The sequence below is a fragment of the Labrus bergylta genome, chromosome 11 (assembly GCF_963930695.1).
Source record: "Labrus bergylta chromosome 11, fLabBer1.1, whole genome shotgun sequence".
In the NCBI taxonomy this organism is placed as follows: Eukaryota; Metazoa; Chordata; class Actinopteri; order Labriformes; family Labridae; genus Labrus; species Labrus bergylta.
In genome coordinates this window covers 1441500-1463547 of record NC_089205.1, presented here as the reverse complement: position 1 = coordinate 1463547, position 22048 = coordinate 1441500, and the positions used below count along the sequence as shown (strand labels likewise).

The 22048-nt window shown below is 39.3% G+C and overlaps 1 protein-coding gene across 2 annotated transcripts; it reads right to left on the bottom strand.

Moving 5' to 3' along the window:
* Positions 1–10081: 10081 nt before the first annotated feature.
* Positions 10082–19448, bottom strand: tsku (tsukushi small leucine rich proteoglycan homolog (Xenopus laevis)). 2 transcript variants are annotated; one of them, XM_020644585.3, is made up of 4 exons: positions 19201–19448; positions 15837–15872; positions 14771–15080; positions 10082–13124 (listed from the first exon to the last, which is right to left on the bottom strand). In XM_020644585.3, the coding sequence occupies exons 3-4, from the start codon at positions 15074–15076 to the stop codon at positions 12384–12386; spliced, it is 1047 nt and encodes a 348-aa protein (XP_020500241.1). In that variant the 5' UTR covers positions 15077–15080; positions 15837–15872; positions 19201–19448; the 3' UTR covers positions 10082–12383. The 2 variants fall into 2 exon arrangements, with proteins under 2 accessions (XP_020500241.1, XP_020500240.1); XM_020644584.3 differs by lacking the exon at positions 15837–15872 and having other exon boundaries at positions 19201–19447.
* Between the last annotated feature and the right edge of the window lie 2600 nt (positions 19449–22048).

Sequence of the window (22048 nt, the reverse complement as noted above, 5' to 3'; positions counted from 1 at the left end):
ATTAATGGCTAAATAATAAAAGATGAATATATAAAGATAAATGAAACCGTAAAAACAACATTTAAATCAATATATATACTTTTTTTTAAAAGGTGCATAAAAACCTACAGAAAGCCAGACTGAATAGAATTGTGTTTAGTTTGCGATTAAAAGTTTCAATATTACAGTTAACATTCACACCTACATAGGCAGAGTAAGAGACACACACACACACACACACACACACACACACACACACACACACACACACACACACACACACACACACACACACACACACAAACAAAGCTCTTAACTGAATATGGTAAAAAAGTAAAGCTTGGACCTGCAGCTTTCATAATAATGAAAACGAAAAAAAGTAATAAACATAACTTGTCCATTATAAATCAATCCCTACATTGTCACTGCCAGTGTTGACATGAGATCATTCCATCAGTCACTTTAAAGACCGACTTGTGCTCATCAATATTTGTAACAAACTCCTAACAAAATCCTCACTCTGGATCATGCACATGTAATTCACAACCTTTTCCACTAGAGAGAGTCCCTTACAACCATTTGACCAGCTTTCACCACAGACCTTTAGAATAGTCAGTGATAAAAACAATATATGCAGATTCATGTCTCTACACCAATTGTCTCAATTCGTTCCAGATTATAAAAAGGTCAGATATATGTGTTTAGAACAATTAAATAAAGAGAGAATATTTGGCTCTGACTGTATTAGATCTGAACCATCCACACATTAAACAGACTACTCAGTTTTAATATTGTTAAAGTGACTTTACAAACAGTCTCTTTATCCCCACACAAAATCCAACAAGCTTTCCTCTTAAAAGGCACTTTAACTCTGCAAAATGTTGCTCAGTGCTGTGCACATGACAGATTAACGTTGGGTTTTTGTAATAAAGCAATGAGTAAGGTCTTTTTAACAGCTTTTTGTAAAGCGTCTCGAGATCACATTTGTAATGTTGGCGCTTTACAAATTAAGATTGGTTGATTGACTGATTGAACCTAAAGCTGATAACTGGAGCAGAAAGTTTAAGAATACTGTGTGAGTAGTTCTGAGGGTCAGTCAAACATATCGAAGTGAACTTTAGGAAACAGTGCAGCTCGAGCCAAGAGGCACAATTCACAGGCCCAATCATGTGGATGTAATTACAGTGCAGTGAAGCAGTCACCCCATTTGCTCACTGCGTCAGCAGCTCACGGATCCTGTATCACTAAATCTGATGTTGGTTTTTAAAGCCCAGCTCCAGTTGATGGAAACATATGTTTAACTGAAAATTAACATAAAATATATATATTTTTTTTAATGAATAGGATTGTCATATAATTTTCATACACTACTACTTTATTGTGCCACTAAAAAGTAATTGCAATTCATTTAAAAAAAAAAATTCAGTCTTAAATTAAAAAAGCTGGACGTTTTATTCAACAAAGCTAACATTTAAACATGCAAGCTAATTGTGTTTGGCAAACAATACAGTCTGAGGGAGGCTTACAAACTGGTTCAGTTACAGCTGACCTGAGGTCTGTGCCAAAAATGGTCCAAATCCTCTTCCTTCTCTTTCCCTTTATCTTGATACTTAGGAGGTTTACAGATGCCTGTTTGTGGCCTGACACAAAGTGAATCCAATCCAAATGTTAAAAGATAGAACAAGCAGTAAAACACAGCTGGGCTCATATTTCAGGCTTTCTTGTTTGTTTTAGAGGATCACTTTGTCTCACGTTAATGTGCTTTCACTCCTCCAGGAATGCAAGTACGTCTCTCTTTTTTTAATATCTACTTCTGACACACGTTCAGTCTTTGGTTGTTTTCAAATTTGAGCGACTTAGTGTTGACTTTACTTGTCTTCTGCTGAACAAAAAACACTTTTAGTTATCTGTTGGGCATGAAGATTTAGAGGTCATGCAAGTCTCCCCCTGTTTATTTCATTCCAATCACAGTTGGGCACCTCACCCTATTCCTGCCACAGTCAAAAGTCATTACCATTTCCTCCTCTTCCAACTCAGTGAAACTGCAGCATCATGGGTTTGAACTGGAGCCAAAAGGAAATACCATAAACTCTGACTTATTTTAGCCTATTTATAAGTTACCGAAAGCTAAGAAGTTTTGTTGAGTTTATACAAGAAAATCCAGGACAATGCATTAAACATAATGGTATAGGCCGTCTGTTATTATCCTTTTTTCAAGACAGTCTAAGTCATTTTATTAGTGACTGTATGAGAATTCTCAATAAAGTTGCCCTTCAAAGCATTGTAGCACTGGTTAAAAATGTTGCCAACAAATTGAGAGAATGTAATGAGGTCAAAGAAAAAGTGGAAAAAGGCAGTATCCTTTTAGAAAACTTTGACACAGTGCAGAACAGCAGCTCCCGATGGAAACCAGATGGTGAAGAATGGCAGAGAGGGCAGCAGTCCCAGGATATATCCCTTTTCCTCTGGGAAACTCCCTCCCAAGACCAACAATATGAGGAGGATGATGCAAGACGCCTGCTACTCCAACAGTGAGCTGATTATTCTCAGTGTGAGAAAGCAATATATATGCAATATAATATGGTTTAAGGGACTTTTAAAACCCATACATGATCATTTAAAGGCCAAATGTTATACTCTTATTTTAACAAGTTAAAATAAGACTCTAAGCTCCCTAAAATATGTGAGTGAAGTTTCTTGCCAAGAATCCTCTCTGATCCTGTATTTTATCATGTCTATAAACCCCTCTATTTCAGCCCTGCTCAGAACAGGCTGTTTCTGTGTCTGTACCTTTAAATGTTGTGTTCAACCACCTCTGCGCTTGGGCTTTCTTGCACCATGCCTGATTGTTTACAGTGAGAAGGCAGACTCAGAGGGCAGAACAAACACCTAGCTGTGGGGAGTGTCACCCACCTGGGGGAAGGGTCACTGCCCTTTGTGATGTCACAAAGGGAAAATCTTCAAATGGCCTGTTTGAGCACACATTTTCTGAAAAGTGGAGCAGGCAAAAGACAGAGGGAATGGACTTTCCTCATAATTGGGGGGGGGGGGGGGGGGGGGTTGGGTTGTAGACAGACTAGGGACACATTAGTGTTCAATCAATCAATCAATTTTTATTTGTATAGCGTCAACTCATAACAAGTGTTATCTGGGGACACTTTACAAAAAGCAGGCAACAGACCTTACTCTTTGTTAGGAAAACATAGTGAAGTGTATTTTGTTTAAGGTGACCTTTAAGGAATTGATGTCACATATGCATGTCAGAGTACAGGTGGAGTAGGTACAATAGGGTGTTGTTAAACTTAGTTTGAACAGTGCTGATGATTAGAGTGTTTTTCTGTTTAGTGTTGATGTTGGCAAACATTAAACCTTTGTGTGTATCTGTGTCTGTGTTTATCTTCTGTTGCCTTTTGTATACTGAACTGTCTGTTGTTATTCTTCCTCTTCCATGAATAGAAAAGGGAAAAGAAATGAAGTAAGGCGAGCAGTGCGGCGTCACTGAAAGGTACAGTCTGTGTTTCTTAAATAGATGCTGGAATGTGGACCGGCAGGCTGTGCCCTTCGTTGACCCATGAGTGAGTAAATCTGATCAGATATGAGCCGGGGGAAGACGAAGGAGTGAACCAAACGTATGGTGAAAAAAGTTTTAAGAACTGGTCAACCACAGCACATCGTCTTTAAAAAAAACACATTTTGTATGTTAAAAAAATGGATTCCATTTTTATAGCAAGTTGTGTTTGCATGTTCTCCCCGTGCATGTGTGGGTTCTCTGCAGGTAATCCAGCTTCCTCCCACAGTCCAAAGACATGCTCGTTAGGTTGATTGGTGACTCTAAATTGCCCGTATGTGTGAATGTGAGTGTGGCTGGTTGTCTGTCTCTATAAGTCAGCCCTGTGATTGAATAGCAAAATTCAGGGTGTACCCCATCGCTCTCCCAATGACAGCTGGGATCGACTCCAGCCCCCTACCAAACCAAACGGGAAAAACTTATTCCAAGTTTTTTTTATTATTGGGCGATAAGTTTGTCAACATTCACAAGCCTAGCCTAGCATCGCTGGTTCAACGCCAGACAACGCTGGCTGAGAGTTAGCGCTTTAGCAAGCTAGCCAATTAGCATTTGAGTTTAAGTTAAGTTGGTTAAAGCTACTAAAACTATATTTTCATCCATGAAAAAATAGCTTTGATTGTAGTACAAAATGGAAAAGATACAAAACTAAACTTTTAAAGGCTGGTAAAATGAACCTCAGGTAGTCGCTGATCCTGAAACGCAAAAAGAACTTAATGTTAAACTGCTAACCTCAAATATGAGTTAGAGTTAAAACAAGCCATGGGAAAGTATCGGATAGTGAAGATTATCGAAGGTTTTAGTAATTTATACTGAATGATTGGAGCACATTTCATCAGCGTCTCCTCAGAGGAACGATTTCCAAAGAAATGTGATTCAACTAAATAATAACTCTATCCCGCTGTAAGCTGTTTCAGGCTATGTTTGCACTAATTACCTTGAACTCAGATGGTGCCATGAATTCCTGTCACACCATCAACATCACAGTTAAACTGAATTAATCGGGGTCAGCAGCGTGATGTAACCACAGCATCATCTTTATAATCCTTCTTTCATCATTCAGAGAGACATAAAGTCACGTTTCAATCACTGCAGCCGTCAGATCCTCCATTATGGTTGGAAAAGCAACGCCCACTGACATGAAAGGCCCCGTTTATGGCCCCTCCCCACATGTAATTTAACATATACACATGCACATTGCATCAGTACCGTTAGCATTAGCCTCCTGGCCAACATTAACCACTCTGTGGATTTGCTCTGATTAGCTTCTGGAGCTGACTAAAAGTTTGTTGCAGGTCAACGTTGAAGTTACTAAAATGAATAAACCTCGACGGGCCCCTCCATGTATCCAGGCCCCAGAAAGCACCCCCTTTTTGCGCCCTTTTTGAAACCTGAATATAAAAAATACTGACAATATTTTACATAGTTTAAGATAAAAAAATGAGGTGCTAAAAAAAGAGTGCAGTTTCTACAGTGTCCACTAGAGTCTGTGTCCTGCAGTGAGTCAGTCCCCATAGTTAAAATGTCAATTTTTACAGCTTGGTGTCTTAGCATTTGCTAACGAGTGTCCTTTACTGGATGTGGTTGGAGCCTGGGTGAAATTTACATAAAGTGTAAAATAAAGATTTTTTTTAACACTCAAGAAAAATAAAATTACGTTACAATAACAAAAGAAAAGTATTGAAGCTTACACTAAGTGTAATTTTAAAAGGTCAGGATATTTTTGTAATGTCGATACACCAACAAACAATTGTTCTAACAAACCATGACCTTAGTTTTCTGAGATGTCAAATGCTGACTTGTAAACAGCCGATGGAACCATCCCAACTTCCATGTCAGCACCTATTCAAGAAAAATACAAGAATCAGCTTTTTACAACTGCAACTGCTGAGTCAAGGTGCAGCCCTGGAAATGTAAAAGTTGTTTATTGTAATGGGAAAGTGAACCTTTTTTTGCTGTTGTGAGTTTTTTAAATGTTTTTTTTTATTTTTATCATGACCACCCTAAACAATGCATCGGCCGATTGTGACCTTGTGTCAGGCGTCTGATTATGACATAGTTCAGTGTTTAGAAGTCAAGTAGTTGTTCTTAGGCTTTTAAATATAAAACAACTCATTCAAAACTGGAACTTAAACTACAACATTTATTACAAGGATGTAAAATTGGATCATATGCATGAAACCCTCAGGTATAAAGCATCAATCGCAGCAAGACCTCAATTCATATGTTGCAGTTAAGTGTTCAAGCCACATAAAATTGTCATTAGGATTTACCAAATAAACCACAATGCTGTGCCATTGTACAAGCTCCAGCAGCTTAAGTGGCTCATAGAATAACAAGCAAATCTTTGTGGCTGATTGAAAGCAGAGCTGTTCTTTTGTTTGTCTGAAAAATAAAACCTCTGTGCTGAGCTGCAGCACTCTGACATCGTGCCTTGGTGTCTATTGTCACAGCAGCATGACGAGCCAGACGGCATCACTATGTCAATATTACTAATGCCAAATAAAAACTGTATATCTGCCACAATCTCTACGGGGATGCAAAATTAGATGATATCCAAGTTAAGAACAAAAATAATGAGGTTCTTCTTTCTTAATAGAATTTGTTGGAACTTGCCTCTAAATGCATTCTCGGGTTTCACAGCCTCCTGCAACAATGAAAAGTACAAGCTTGCAGTGTTTGAAGCAGTATCGGCCCGCAGTGTTTGAAGCAAAGTGAATTCACTTGGAAAAGCTCCAGCCTCCAGAGATTCTATCTGGGAAGGTCAAATTACATTAGTTTGATATTTGTTCAAGTAAGAACAGGCTACTTAATAAAAATACACAGGTTCTGCTTGCCTGAATTAATTATACACAGTTCAAAGCTTCCTTTTGCTTTGAAGTAATTGCATCTCTGTGCCAAACCTGCAGGGAAGCGAATGATTACCTGCGATTTCTTTACTCACATGCCCCCCCCCCCCCACCCAGCACAATGCAAACAGCATGCCTTGATTGAGTTGTTTTTAGAAATTTGCCTAATTATCGTTCTTTCAATCTTCTTTATAGTCGAAATAAACTAAAACAAGAAAAGCAGGTATGCTTTCATTTGTTTTTTTGTAGATGTGGTAAGGACTTTATCTTGTTGAACCTTGTTCAGACCTGCTTGAAGTGAGCTGCTGTTTGTTTGGCTGTGATTAATCCACAACCCTGTGCACATAACATATGTAAATATTGTTTTTTTAGACATCAGGTGCCTGAAAATAAAGCTTACCACATTAAGTTATCTTTTGACCCAGTATAAACTGTAATCCACATTAAGCTACAAGAGAAAGTCTCCTGTTCTCACATTTCTGCCGATCCTCAGAGGAGGAAATGGAGAGAGTCAGCCATTTAGAAAACGTTTGGGTGATGCAATGACTTCCAACCTTGAAAAAAACAAGATGTAAAGAGAAGATAAAAACATTCAGTTTCAACACTGTCAGTGTTTTGGGAATGTACGGCACTTAAACATGTTTGTGTCAATACTATTATAGAACATTCACTTTCTGCCACATTCAGTCGTTATGGCAACCATATTCCATGTCACTGTACCGCTAGTGAGTTCAGCTTGGTTTGTTTGTCAGATAGTACTCTTTACCATTTCTGTCCACTGCTGTAGAGGTGGGCGATATGGGAAAAATATCATATCACGATTTTATTTTGGAAAAATCCCAATCACGATTTTATCACGATTTTTTTCATACTGATCTTTAGACAAATTTGTAAGTTCCTGACCAGTTCAACCAAACTCATTTCCCTCTATGATGTTTTTAAATGCACAAAAACTGTGCTAACAAGTTTAATCTATTTGAAAAACATCTTTGTAGGAGGTCAGGAGGTCTCTCACCCAGAACATCTTTAGCACCCGAAATGTCTTTCCCTCAATTTGATCAATATTTATAAACAATTTGAAGGTTTTCCTCACCACTTTGAAATTATGATTTAGTTATGTGTCCTCTTTTTGTGTTCATCAGGAACATTTTCACTCAATGATGCATTCATTTAAAAACATGTAGACTTCAAGTTCTTGTGTTTCTGTTCTATTTTAGCCCTGCAGAGTTCCTACAGCTGTAGCTTCATACAGGCTCTGCAGCCTTTGTTGTTTTTTATGACAACATTGGACTAACTTTAGTTTGGTTTATATATAATCAAACATAATACAGAATGTGTTCGTTCTGTGACACATGATCAAAGTAAGTTTTACTGAAAGAATAGTTTAATTCATAGAGGGGGCGGGACATGGTTGATTGACAGACAGACAGTCACTATGGTTACTCACTCTCACCTGCCTGCTGCACGCATCGTGTAACGTCGTTTAGTGTAATCCCTATAAGTTTGGTTATCACTACAGGTGAGCTTCAGGTGGAGAGGCTTGATAGTAACTTTTAAAAACTGAGGGAGAGCAGAAAACACAGACAGCAACATTTTAAACACCGGTGTCTGATCCTGACTGTTAATGTCTCTCCGGCTCGTTAAACGGTTTCGCTATCCGAGATGTAAACTTAACTGCAAACTATGCGGATAAGTTAACCGTTGCTCACGCCGTGTCGGTTTGGAAAAATATCAGTGGAAATGTCATATGGAGTTGTTTTTGCGGACTTTACTTTTAAGTTTCGTTTTCGTTTTCACCGCTGCAGAGCAAAAGAGAGGGAGACGTGACTGTGTCGGAGCATAAACTGCAGCATGATAGAATAAACACATTAGCCCGGTTCTACGATCTCCCTGCAGATCGTCAGCATGTTAAAATCCTTCACGATCTAAGATCGTTATATCGCTCACCACTACACTGCTGTATTGATTTCAACCGTAAAAAGAAACTTGCTGACCTCCATGGTATAAAACATGTTTTAAGGTTTTCTTTCAGAATCCTGTTACACGGTGTGCTCTCCCTAAACAGATGATTCCACACATGTACAGATCAGCCAGCTGGACTATAATGTATCAAGCAGTGTGCACGGCAATGCATTTTTGCTGCATATCAACATCTCTGTGCATGTCCTGCAGCAGACAGAGGGTCATTGTTAGCTACAGCTGATCCTCTTTTTCAGTGTATGTGATCACACTGAAAAACCTGAAACACAGTATTGCCCTTCAAACAGTCTCAACTCAAACTGGACTTTATCTTTTAGACAAATAGAGAAACAACAATATTTGGGCCCAAAGGTTAAACACAGATCCCCTGCTATTGATCTGTGACCTGATTTGTTGTGGTCTTGCATTCCCCTGAATATAATTGTGATTTTACAGTTTTGTAAAGAGCCTTTTATCTTTATGTTTATGGGCTTCTGGATGCAACTGGGACAGAGCTGATGGATGGTTCTTTAGGTCTCAACATACAACAGCGCTCAGTGTAGGGACAAGAAAAAGAAGAAAAAAAAAACATCTGGAAGTGTTTTCTGAAATGGGGTCAATCCACTGAGGGCTTTCGGGCAGCTTCAGCAGAAAAGGTTGCATTCATGTAACACCAGGCATGACACAAGAAAACTGGAGGGGCTTTTAAGACGTACCAAAGATCCTCTTATTTCCTCCCACGTACAACCATGATGTAATCTCCAAAAACCCCTTAGTTTGTCACTCTTTTTTGTTTTGTTTTGGGTGTCTGGGTGAGTTTACAGAAAGCAATGCATAATGTGAATGCTCGCTCTCTCTCTCTCTCTCTCTACCGGGACAAACACTCGTCGCCACACATAGGAGATCTTTAAGCTGCCATGACTGACACCCAGCTTTTTCTGCCTCTGTCTCCTTTCTCTTTCCATCTCCTTCCTTGTCACCTCCTTGGCAGATTACCAAAACCAGTTCAGCATGGTTTTCTGCCAGACTCTGGCATTTCTGCCCACTTCTGGGTTTTTTAGGGACTGTTGAAGACCACAAGTCTGTGTGTGTGTGTGTGTGTGTGTGTGTGTGTGCCTGTGTACCCAGACACTTAGTTTATTTGAAGGAAAAAAAAAAGTCTCCAAAGAGAAAAGATGCTTTGTACCAGATTTAGCTAGCTAGCTAATTTCCATCTGTTGTCGCTGGGCAGATGATGGCAACAATAAAATACAAGTCAAACACACACACGCGCGCGCACACGCACACACACTCACACACACACACACACACACACACACTATGAGAGAAGAACAATACATATATTAAAGCATTATGTACAAGTGTGTCTGAGTTATAAGACGTTGCCAAAATGACAAGAATGGTTCCTAAAAATAAATGTTTTGACTTTGTGGAAGAAATAAAGCTAAAATGCTCCACGCACAACTAGTTCCACTGAACTGTTAGCTTTCCTCTTGTTCTGCAGGGAGACACACCCTGTTATGAGTCAGTCCTGTTCATAGTAACAAAATCACACACTGCTTTAAAAAACAGGATCTCGGGCAAAATGATAAATATAGTGTAGACACTGACACGATCTTTCCTGGGATGTGATTTGATCTTTAATATGTGTTTATGTGAATTTGCTGACACACCTTACCATTTAGAATCTGTCAGACAGAATGTGAGACAGCAGGTGTTCTGAACACACTTCATGGAAATAGTCATTTTATTAAACATATTATTCATACTTTATATATAAAATTATATACAATATGGTCACACACAAATATAAACTTCTACAGCTTGACAGGGCTCATCTTACTTTCTATTAAAACACTTCAACGGTGTCTTTCCTTTAGAGTCTCTCACACTGAAGCCACCAAGCCTTTACAGGTTGTTGACATTCAGAAACCTTCACATGCAGTATGGAGGCCGATCTTCTGCAGAACTACCACAGGAATGCAAAGGTAACGGTCACACACAAGAGCACAGTGCAGCTTGGTGTTTTCCCATCAACAGAAATTCATACTGAATTCAGTAGCAAATATGTGAACGTTGTCATACTTCATTGGGCAAAATCTGTTTGGAGATATAAGCCCCGCTCAGCTGGAGAGTGATCTGACAACAGGTCACAGTAAACCCCGGTCAACGTGGTCACCACTTGTTTACTCCTGTTGCATAAATAAACAAAGCACAGATTAGTAAGAAGCATGTCAAACACTCTCCATTGAGCAGGTCAAAGCTGTCCAAAAACAATGGGCAAGTTGTCACATTTGGTCTGTGTTCACACACACAGAAATGCAAGCTTTATGCTTATTTTGTGGGTGAAACAAAGATCAATTCAGCCGACTAACTTTAGTCACAGATTGTACAAGACTTGACTTTTTTTTTCCCACTCTCATATCTGTATTGTATATGTTAAGCTATACCAGCTGCCACTTAGCAAATAGACTGAAAACAGGAAAAGAGCTAGCCTGGTATTCCTGATACCTAATATCCCACAGTCATCGGTTTAGACAACATCAGTGCTGTGAAGGAATATGACTCAAGGATGGTAGTTTTGTCCTGTTTCATTTTACTGCACACTAACTTGTCTTCTCTGAACATTCTCAATTGACTTTTTCCTTGACTTGCGATACATTTATAAACTCACCAACATAACTTTTAACTGGAACTTTATTAGTGTTCCAAAAGAGCAACATGTAGACAACATGGACCAAGTCCTCTAGTGCTTTCACATTTTTATTCAAATGTATTTCTAACATAGCTTTGTCACTAAATCATGTTTGATTGACTCATGAATTACGTCTGGAAATATAATTTGACTCTTTCTTTACAGTAACATGTAGCCTTACTTCTTATCTCCTTGAAAACGTATCTCATGCTGTTGGTCCGAGTAGCGGCACCAGGGGATGAACTATGAGCAGCAGGGATTTTTTCTTATTTATTAATCATTATTATTATTGTTTGAGGGGGGGTTAAATACCTATATTGTATGAATTTAGATTTTTGTCTTGTTATTATTAGTTTGATTGTTTTGTTTGGATATTCTTGAAAGACTACAAAGATGGGTCAAGATCAAAAAATAAAGTATATAATGTTTTGTTTTTTTAAACTGAGAACACATACAGAAACAGACTGCTTCCATCCAGGCACCAAAACAACACGATGACATTCAGGTAAAGATCATGGCTTGTGTGAAATACCGTCATTTTGAGAGTTCCATATCCAGCTTTTGTGCTAAGCTAAATGAACCAGCTGTAGCTGCTCAACCGGGTATCTTTCTAACTACTCACACTACAAGAATGATTTTTTTCTGAAGCATCACATTCAAAGTAAAATGAAACATATTAGTGGTCAACATTAGAATCAGAATATTTTTCAGTGTGGGTATAATGAACAATGCATTTAACACTCAGTGACATTAAGGCCATGTTTAAGTGCATCATTTACCTCGACTGACACAAGTGCAAATAAAACATAATATGGTCCCACAACCTGTCAACATTATTTAAAGTTTTGGATTGAATGGAGATTCTTTACTGGTTGAAATGTTTGAAAAAGGAAATCTTTTGTGATATGAAACACACTGTAAAAGCTTTAAGATTTATGATGCTGGTGTCTCGACTTCAAGAAGGCAACATTTAATGTTCGAGACGATTTCACATTCCAATGTATATAAAAGTTTGAGACTCAGGACGTGCAGTCAGATCAAAGCAGATAAGGCGTCTTTCCACTATAAACATATTTACAGCTCTTTAAAACACTGTAAAGCTGGTTGTCATAGCAAAGAGGAAGGCAACAATGTGTAAGAGCTTTCTTTCCCTTGGCGTCACACTTTGGTTCTCTTATATGTTAACAGGTGTAGTTGTGTCAAAAAGAAAAGAAAAGCAGGAATCATAATAGAAGACGTCCAGAGGGATGTGTGAGGCTACTCACTCATCCAAAAGCACTTGTGACAGAGTGTACCGGCCCTTTAAAAGGACTAGTCCATTTGCAAAGGCACAGTCTCACAACACCACACCCTCCACATTACAGTTCAGGACCTCGTTGTGTTGGACCTGACCCAGCTGCCGGTGGAACTGTCCCTGTTTCTGGGTCCTCCAGCAGTGGATGTCTCGTCCCAATGTGATGCTCTTAATGCTGGGCAGATGGGTCAGCATGTTATTTGGTAAAGATTCCACACCGGAACCAGACAGATTCAGCTCTTGTAGGGAGTCTAGTCCACTAAAGACGGCAGTGTTCAAAGTCTTGAGCTTGGGGTTGTTTGAGAGATCCAGAATTTGAAGGCTCTGGAGGCCTTTAAAGCTGTGCGGCTCGATCTCCTGAAGCTCATGCAGGCCACTGATGGATAAATAAACCAGATCTTTAAGTTGAGTAAATGCACCCTTGGCGATGTGGGTGATGGGGTTACCATCCAGGTTGAGGTACCTTAGAGGAAGTCCTGCCAGCTTTGGTACACTGGACAGTCGGTTTGTTGACAGATTTAAGCTCTGGATGTGTAACACTCGTCCATGGAAACTCATGGAGACTGACATCAGCTGGTTATAGGACAGATCCACACTGACAGGTTCACCGTGGACTTTAGTAGTGAACACGTCCATGTCGAACACTTGGAATGTGTTGTGGCTGAGGTCGACTTCAGCCAGCGGGAGGCCAGAGAAGCAGCTCGGGGAGAGGCTCTCCAGGTTGTTGTAGCTCAGATCCAGAGTCTCCAGGTAACGCAGCTTGGACAAAGAATTGGGGCTTACCTGAAAATGTGAAGGCAAAGGAAAGAAGAGGTATGAGAAAAGTACTGAAAGAGTCATACTTACATTGTATAGCATTTATTATAATAGAAATATACAATTACATTTCACATACAATATCTCTGGCCCATTTGTAGTAGCCTATTCCTGTTCAAAGAAATTCTCACTTTTCTATTAACACGTTTTAAATAAACACAAATATATGTATCTTAAATATAATTTATAAAAACTTTGTTGACATTTATAATATAGACATGTATATCTGAACGGACAGTTATACAAGTAGAGTCGAGTGTAGAGTCCTAAACCTTTAATTACTGATCTCTGAACACCTGGGGGCAGCAAAAATTCACAATCTATAAAAAAAAATGGATATGGCAAACATGTAGGGAAAGAGTCTCCTATTCACACCTCCAGCAGTAAATGTTGTTCATGTGTGATGGATGCACAATTTCATTCTCTTTTAGCTCTGTGTCTTCACCAACTCGTGAGGTAAAAATGTGGCTCTTTAGCTGGTAAGTACTACACTTACACTTACTACATACCAGTATGGAATTGGGGAGTTCTCTTGAGTTATATAGAGCTTTGTTTCAATAAAATTAGCTGCTTGCTACAGCTTTAATCCCTGCAAATTACAGCTCACAGTTTAAACCAACACAATAAAAACACATGCAGGTAATCTGTTTTATTGGTTACACAGTTTAAATCTACAGTGAGCTAATATTGTCTTTGGTTAGCTAGAGGTGGTGCCCATACATGTTGGACTTCAGAAACAAAACTTTGTGAAATTACTTTATAAAGAATGGACAATTTATTCATTAAATTTAACTTAACCTGAATCAAATTGTGTGTCCTCAATTCAAATGGTAAATGGTAAATGGACTTGAGCTTGTATACTTCTTTTCTAGTCTTCAGACTACTCAACAACTGTACAAATTCACACACTGATGGCAGAGGTCCTATGCTAAGTCACCATTGTGGTGGAATTTCTGTATTTAGATTATAATGTACAGATGTCATTAGGTTTATTCACTGTTGTGGACTGATGATTCCCCATTGTGCATAAAGCAATTATAGCAAAACCAGCAGCAACAGGCACTCAGTTGACTGAGATGGCTTACGTTGGTGACAGTTTATACATAAGATGAATACGCCAGGAGACATGATTCAACATCACAATTCTGTTCTCGTGTCTCGCTCAATCACATCTGCAGAACTCTTCGAAAGGCATCGCATATATCCTAAAAGACATCATCATTATCAGGGTCACATTGACCCACCTAGACTAAACTGTGACGTCTATAACACTGGAGCACACAGTAAGTCTACCAAACATCCTTACAGATATGAGGAAGAACAGTTGACACTCTCTAAGCTGTACTTGGTGTTCTAATAACAGCTAAACTCTTTCAGGTCTGACTGACATTAGAGAACAGTGAATAAACATAATGACATCTGCACATTATCTAAATCTAAATAACTACAGAAATTCCACCACAACCATCAGAAGTGACTACATAGGACATGTGGCTGCAGGAGCTTCAACCGACTCTACCACCGTACCAAAGACGTTTCTTTATGCTATATAAATGATACATAGCAAACATTTAGCACATTTCTTTAATGTTTTAGTTCTTCCAAACACTCACCTTTGTTATATGGTTGCTACTAAGGTCCAAGCTCACAAGGGTGGTGTAGCCAGGACCAGCTAACATGGCATCACTGAGTGGGCCCATGGAGTTGGAGGACAGGTCTAGGTGGGCAGTGTCCAGCGGGATGGGGATTGGCATGGTGGTGCTGGGTCCCAACCCTCTACAGTCCACCCGAGTCAGACTGAAGCTGTCGAAGAGGCCGAAGCTTTCCACCTCACAGCGGCAGCCCGGGTGGCAGTTCTTCACAGCGCTGGACTGGACAAAGGCCAGCAGCGACAGGCCGAGCCAAAGGAGTAGAGCCATCGTGCTGAGGAGAGAGAGGGCAGATTCAATATTCACTTTTTGAAACGTGTCTAACCTGTCACTCCCATTCAAGTTAATTATCCTTTCATTCCTTTCATTGCGGTCAAACAAGCTTTTAATCTTCATTCCCCACGTGGGAAAGATGCACAGCCTAAATCACCAGATCGATGCACATTGTCTTGGTTGAAAGAAAGACAAGTTTGTAGTTAACAACTCAGAACAAGTCTCCCTCTCTGAATGCTGTCTTCAAGCTAATTGTTTACTCTTGTGAATAGACTTCAAGCTTTTATTCCTGCAACTTGAGTAGCCCCAATTTCCATGGCTCTTGCCTTCCCAGCGGGTATGACCTTATTTATTTGATCAAAGGCTTCATTTGCACTTTCTCAGTGTACTCACTAAAAAAAAAAATAGGCATGGTTGTAAAAAGGGAACATAAGAATGTGTCGTGAATCAAGACCCTTAAAATATCTTTGCTCCATATTGAAAGCAGGAAAAATTGCAGATCCTCTGTGCTTTGAGCAAAAAGAAAAAAAAAACATTTTAAATAATGCAGAATTTAATACTACAATGCATCTGAAATAAACGCTAAAGAGACCTAAAAATGTATATTTAAAAAAACAAGTTCAAAAAAGCCAAATGTGGAGCAATAATCAAGTAAAAGATCTTTTAAAAAGTGACAAAATAGTGTCTGAAAGTTTATCATATGTGAATAAAATCAACAGTAAATTAGTTTCATACATAACTAGAGAAGGTATCGTACCTGTTTCAGCTGTTTCTGTTGTCCCTCTATATGTCACTGTGATGAGAAAATGAGAGCTGAACAGAGCTCACCCAGTTTTACTTAAGCAATGTGTACACACACACACACACACACACACACACACACACACACACACACACACACACACACACACACACACACACACACACACACACACACACACACACACACACACACACACACACACACACACACACACACACACACACAGTGAAATAAGTGTGAAAATTGGACAGAGGTTAAGTGTTGTGTAACAGGTAGAAATGAACAGTCATGGTCAAATGGCCCAGGCATGACACAGCAGAGGGTGAGTTAAAGAAAGAAGTGTTTTATAGCCTGAAAACCTTACATCAATTAATAACTAACCTGCAATTACTAACTCCAACTCAGTTGGGACAACTCTACAGTGGTCTCACATGTTTTTCTAATAATTGATGAAGGCTTTTGAACATGCACACTCGTGCAAGAATGTTGTTTTTAAATGTCATGTTCATATTTATACTTCCCATGAGCACATGCATCTCTGTTAAAATTACAAAAACGGTCTCTGATCATCACAGTGACATTATTTTTAACTCATAACTGTCTTTTAGAGCGTGTAATAAAGGCGTTCAGAGGGACTCAGGTTACAGCTGTTATCAGGAGGATCTGACAGATTATTTATCTTATTGTCTTATGTAACAGGCTGAAGTTACGAGGCTACATGGTACTTTTGGGTCAATAATGCAGACTGATTACTACGGCTCAAAGTCTCCTTAGAGAGCACTTTTCACCTCTGTGCAGTGTTCCCTTTGTTTGACCCTTGAACTCTGAAACTACCGATGAATGCTTGTAACACTTAAGAGTCAGGCCTCTCCAGCTGAAGGTTTTGACCAACAGGAACGGGCGAGTTTTATGACTGACAAATGAAAGCTGAGTGCACAAATCTCTAACCCACAGAACAAAATGTAACAAGCTTAATCTTGGCTTAACTCAAATAGTTCAGTGATTCAATAAACCACCAATTAGAGAACTAAGAGACAACTTTACTTTTTTATAATCCTGGCATTTTTATCCTTTAGTCCTATAATTGAAAATGATGATAATTTCATTTCTATTAACACATCATTAGCTGCCACCAAGAAAAAAAAAAGTAAATTTCCCTTCTCCACCTCTCTGCAATTACAACTTCTGTTTAACCTTGGGCAAACAACAGGCCCAGAAGCCATCTTTGGTGGGAAACCACAACTCAGACTAAACATGGGAAACTGCCAGTAAAAGTAAGTGCTCATACCTTCTTTGTGTCGACCTCACAGCTCCCCAGCAGCTCATCATCTCTGATCCACACTGACCCTTCCCTCCTGCTTTCCCTGCATCATGTGCTCCATCTGTTGTGAACTCACTGCACCAGGTGTTTCTCTCAACCTCTCTCCAATAAATCTCAGCTAACAGCAAACTGCTGCTGCGGCTGCCTTCAAATCCAACACATTCTTAACTACTACAATCAGCCAAAGGCAACGGCAGTTACAGCCATGATCCCCCTGAGTGGACAATTGGCAAAGTCCTGTGAAATCACAGCCTGACACCTTCTTACTTTCATGGGGTCCTTTCACGCCTTCTATCCTGGGAAAGTAACTCAGCAACCTCTGAGGATCATCAACCATGAGGTGTTTAGATTTGTCCCCTTCCTACAATGTCTATATTTTATCACTGTGACTTTTCATCACAAATGTTACATTCTTCAAGATATCATCTCGCTGCTGCATTGCAAACTTGATCAAATTCTGCTAATAATGCAATCACTGGAAAGGTGTTATCAGTGCAAATACAATGATTAATGTGCCAAAGGTAAATACAAAGGCACCACTGCCTCAAAGCATTACCACTCCTCTCAAGTAAAACACAAATCAGCTTGATTTTCTTTTTCTATATGATGTTTTAAATGTACTGCCGATGTAAATGTAAAATGTTTAAATGTAAGAACTTAACCCAACACGCAAGTTCTCCCATTCAACACATTTATTTTCATTTAATGTTGAATGATAAGTCAAACATTCTCCAGCCCTCATTTAGTTCAGTGTCCTCCAGCACTCTGTTTGTTTTTACAGTCAATGAGACCTTTCAGTTTAATTTAATCTCCACGCTGAAGGCTGAAAAGTGTGTAATTGGAAGGATGATGCCACATTAATCCTCATAAGCCCAACAAAAGCATGACACTCATGAGCAGGAAAGTGTTCTTAAGTGTTTTCAAACAAACAGCGGGCAATGAGACGCCTGCAGTTAATGTGAATGAATCAAGTTTGGAATAATGAACGGGATGTTGTTGTAGATATACGAGAATTAAGATGTGTTGTATTTTCGATTTGGATTCTCAAACTGATTTCAGCCACACAAAAAAAACCAACACTGTTGAGATATTGGAACAGATATGGAAATAAAACAGCAACAACCTTTCAGACTATTTCTGCATTCTAAAAGCAGCAGTGTATGACTGGGAGCCTGGACAGTTTTGAAGTATAACTAGGCTACTTCTAAACAACTACATTACAGAGCATTATTCCTTTTTCTTCAGTATCCTACAGTAAATGAATGTAGGGCCATTCTGTTGTGAGGCTATACGACCTTAGAAATGTTTCATAGATTTATTTTGCTTGTCTACTTTAACTTTTTCTACAATGGCTTATACAGCAGCATGTTTTCTTAGTGCTCAGATTTCAGTCTTTTTGCCCATTCTAACTCATCAAACTGTGACAAGCTGTGATGAATTAGTAACTCCCCTGACTGCATAAGCACACTGAATCACAGCCATCATGTCCCGGGACGTTCAACACAGGAGGAGGGGAGGCTACACACCTCTGCAGATAGAAAAAAAAATAGCTGTACGTGGCAAATCAGGGACAGCTGAGGACTCTAACGCAGCCTTTTCAGATAAATGATAAACAACAACAATGCATGTGTAGCCTATACAGCCTATTGATGTGGCCTACCGTTAATGTAACATTCAAGTCAACCCCGCCCCTTCGAGCTGTCAATCATTGCTCCACATGTCACCTCTGTGCGCATCATTTACTCCAGTTTGACCACAACATGGTGTCTCTGTCTGGATACTTTGCGGTAACAAACACACGGAGGTCTGGTCAGTTGAGTGGGGTCACCAGGGGCGGGTTTCAGGATAACGTGAAATCTGATCTGACCACCGAGGTCCGCTGCTCTGCCACATTTCTGTGCCCGAAAACTTCACTGCTGTTAGACGAATATTAGGCTAAACACGCGTTTTCTGCCCAACGACGAAACAGTAGACTAATATAAGCTGTCATACTGTAAATAGTCTACTTTTTATCAGCCTATGTTCAAAGTTACTTACTTTGCTGCTTTTCATCCACACATTCCGCTTTTCGGCCGTTTTTCACTTCACCGCTCCCATTTCTCAGACCTCCGCGGAGCCTCCGGGTCAGACTGCTTCTTCCGTCTGCTGGTGTGCATGAGCTCTGCGGGTCACTCCGTGAGTGTGGAGGACCTCTAGAAACTGTCACAAACTGGAAACACTGGGACACACACTCGTCTTCCCATCCCAGAAAGTCTTTCGGTGTTTTGTTTTTTTTACCTCCCGCTAATGTACAATTGGAAGCACTTCCGGTTAAAGCCTCCAAAATAAAACGGCTTAAAAGGATTTTATCACAGTCTGTGGATTTTAAACGCGCATTTGTTTTCAGGTTTTCTTTTCTCAAATGATGCTCTTCATACTGGTGGTTTATTCATTTGCTTTATACTTTTAACTGTGTTGCATTGGCTAAGGTTTCCATGGATTTTATTTTAAACATCACTTAGTTAGTGATATGAAATATGTTAACTTAATAGACTGTAAGGTTAACTTGTGATTCTTTTTTTTTTTTATCAACATATTTTTATTAAAGCAAGTTCAAAACATACAGTGCAATTGGGATACAGTCAACATTTTATTTTTCCTCAGAAACATTAAAAACCCAGTATCCCTTCGCCCTTGTAAACAACCCTCCCAGACCAACAAATAGACCTCTTAGTTTAAAGACAAGAATAAAAGTGCAAGATTGGAAAACTTCACAACTTGTGATTAATTTAACCTTGCTAAAAACTAACTTTAAATAAGCCTACACAGCATAACCAATTGAGGCCGAATTTAATGTATCACACACTACAGACGTATTTTTCTCCCGCTATTTCACAATGGTAGTATTTTTACTGCTATAGCAAATGTAGGCTATTTTACACAGAGGGAATGAGAAAAAAGTTTTGAAAGAATTTGCCCTTCAACTGTTTTCAAAAATTCACACAGAATGAGCAGCGGTTGGGTCTTATTTTGAAGGCTCACGCATGTATTTCCGGTCTCTGTCTACTAGCTCAGGTTTTGACGCTGTTTTTCGGTGCGCACTCTGGTGGAGATGCCGCGAAAAATACATCTGAAAACAAAACAAGCTGAAAACTGTGTTGCGCAACAAAGCGGTGGTTTGTTTGATTTGGCCTGAATTTCAAATTCTGATGAAACTGATAAAAATAAATAATTGAACGGAAACGCAGACTTTTTCTGTGTTTGCCTTCACATTATCTGACCTTCAGTTTGAGAGCACTGAGCTTAGCAAATATAGATCCTACAAGAAATACAAATTTAATTGAAAATACATTTGAAAAGTTTTTCTGTAAATGCCATAATGCTCAGCACATGTGATATCAATCACTTCATAATTCAGAAATCACAACAGAACACACAACCTGCAACATTATAGACCTAACTCATAATGTGTGGAGAGTGGAGACACTAGCCTACTACTGTAACACGTTCTCTAAGGGGGGGAACGTGTTACAGATAAATCATGGGGAACATCTGGTGCTGCTCACACAGAACTGAGGGGCCTCCAGTCCTCAGCCATTGTTTTCCTTATGAGAGCATGACAGCATCACAGCAAAGATTACAGCCAGGCTCTCTACTCTGATTCAATTCACTCAAACACAGACTCTCAAGGGTACATACTTTTTTTGTTTTGTCGAAAAGCAAAAGAAAACATAACTTATCATCTCTCAAATGAATCCAAAAGTATAAAGTTGTGATGGAAAGAGAAACAAATCAAATAAGCTTTGTTACACATGTTTCTACTTGTACACACACACACACACACACACACACACACACACACACACACACACACACACACACACACACACACACACAACTCCTGCATGGTGTAATGTCTTGGAATCTTCAAGGCTGTAAAGATAAGATAGGGGGCAGGCTGATGGAATGTAGGGAACATTATCAGACTGCAGAAGACACAAACACACAGGAACATCATGTTATTCAAATGGACCAGAGTGGGCATGTCTCATCAAACATATTTCTAACTTTAAATTCTGACAGAATTTACATTTAACACGCTTTTCTTTTTTGTTCTTTCGTTTTACCCAAATCAAGTCACAACACACAGTCTGCATCATATGGGCAAAAATAATACTGAGGTGTATATAGGCTACCAACAGGTTGTAATGTATTGTATGGCTTACTGAGAAAGGTTAAGAGAAGAATGCTTCCTAATTTATACAGAAAATATAGCTAGTCAGCATTTAAAATCATGATCATGGATGGACGTTTTAAAGAAGTTGTATGTTGCCTATTGATCTGGTGGAGAATATGATCACATCCCCTTTAGCATCTACAGAGGTAAACAATAATCTCACTTTTATATCCCAGTGAAAACTATAATGAGCATGTCTGGATGGTTTCCCACTAGATGGCGCCAGAGGTAAACACACCCAAGTGTCTCCACTGTCTGCTACTACACTGTTGGGGTTAACTTTTAAATGAGCCTATTATGTTCTTATATTTCAGTTTGAGCTGTTTTAAATTCGCTTTTCTTCTGCTGGATTGCATCTTAATGAAAATAAATTGTAGGTTTAATACAATTCCACCAGTTTCCACCTGCAATATTATAATTCAGATTAAATATTAAATTAATAGACTTCATTACGCGCGCAGCTGTTTTCTCTTACACCACTTTTCTGTTGCCATGGTGAATCGTAGTATCGGGGCTCCATTCATGTTGGCTTTTTATCGTCGTGGTGCACGCGCTGAACACCGAGTGGACCTACTCAGAGTTGATTTAACTACTGTAATTGAAATCTGCTGATCTGGAACCGAAAACTCAGAGTTTCCCACCTGGGAGTAAATCAACTCAGAGCTCAGG

Coding starts and splice junctions, on each gene's coding strand:
- tsku (XM_020644585.3), bottom strand. CDS start 15,076: ATGGCTCTACTCCTTTGGCTCGGCCTGTCGCTGCTGGCCTTTGTCCAG. Junction 13,125..14,770: donor GTAGCAACCATATAACAAAG/GTGAGTGTTTGG, acceptor TCACATTTTCAG/GTAAGCCCCAATTCTTTGTC.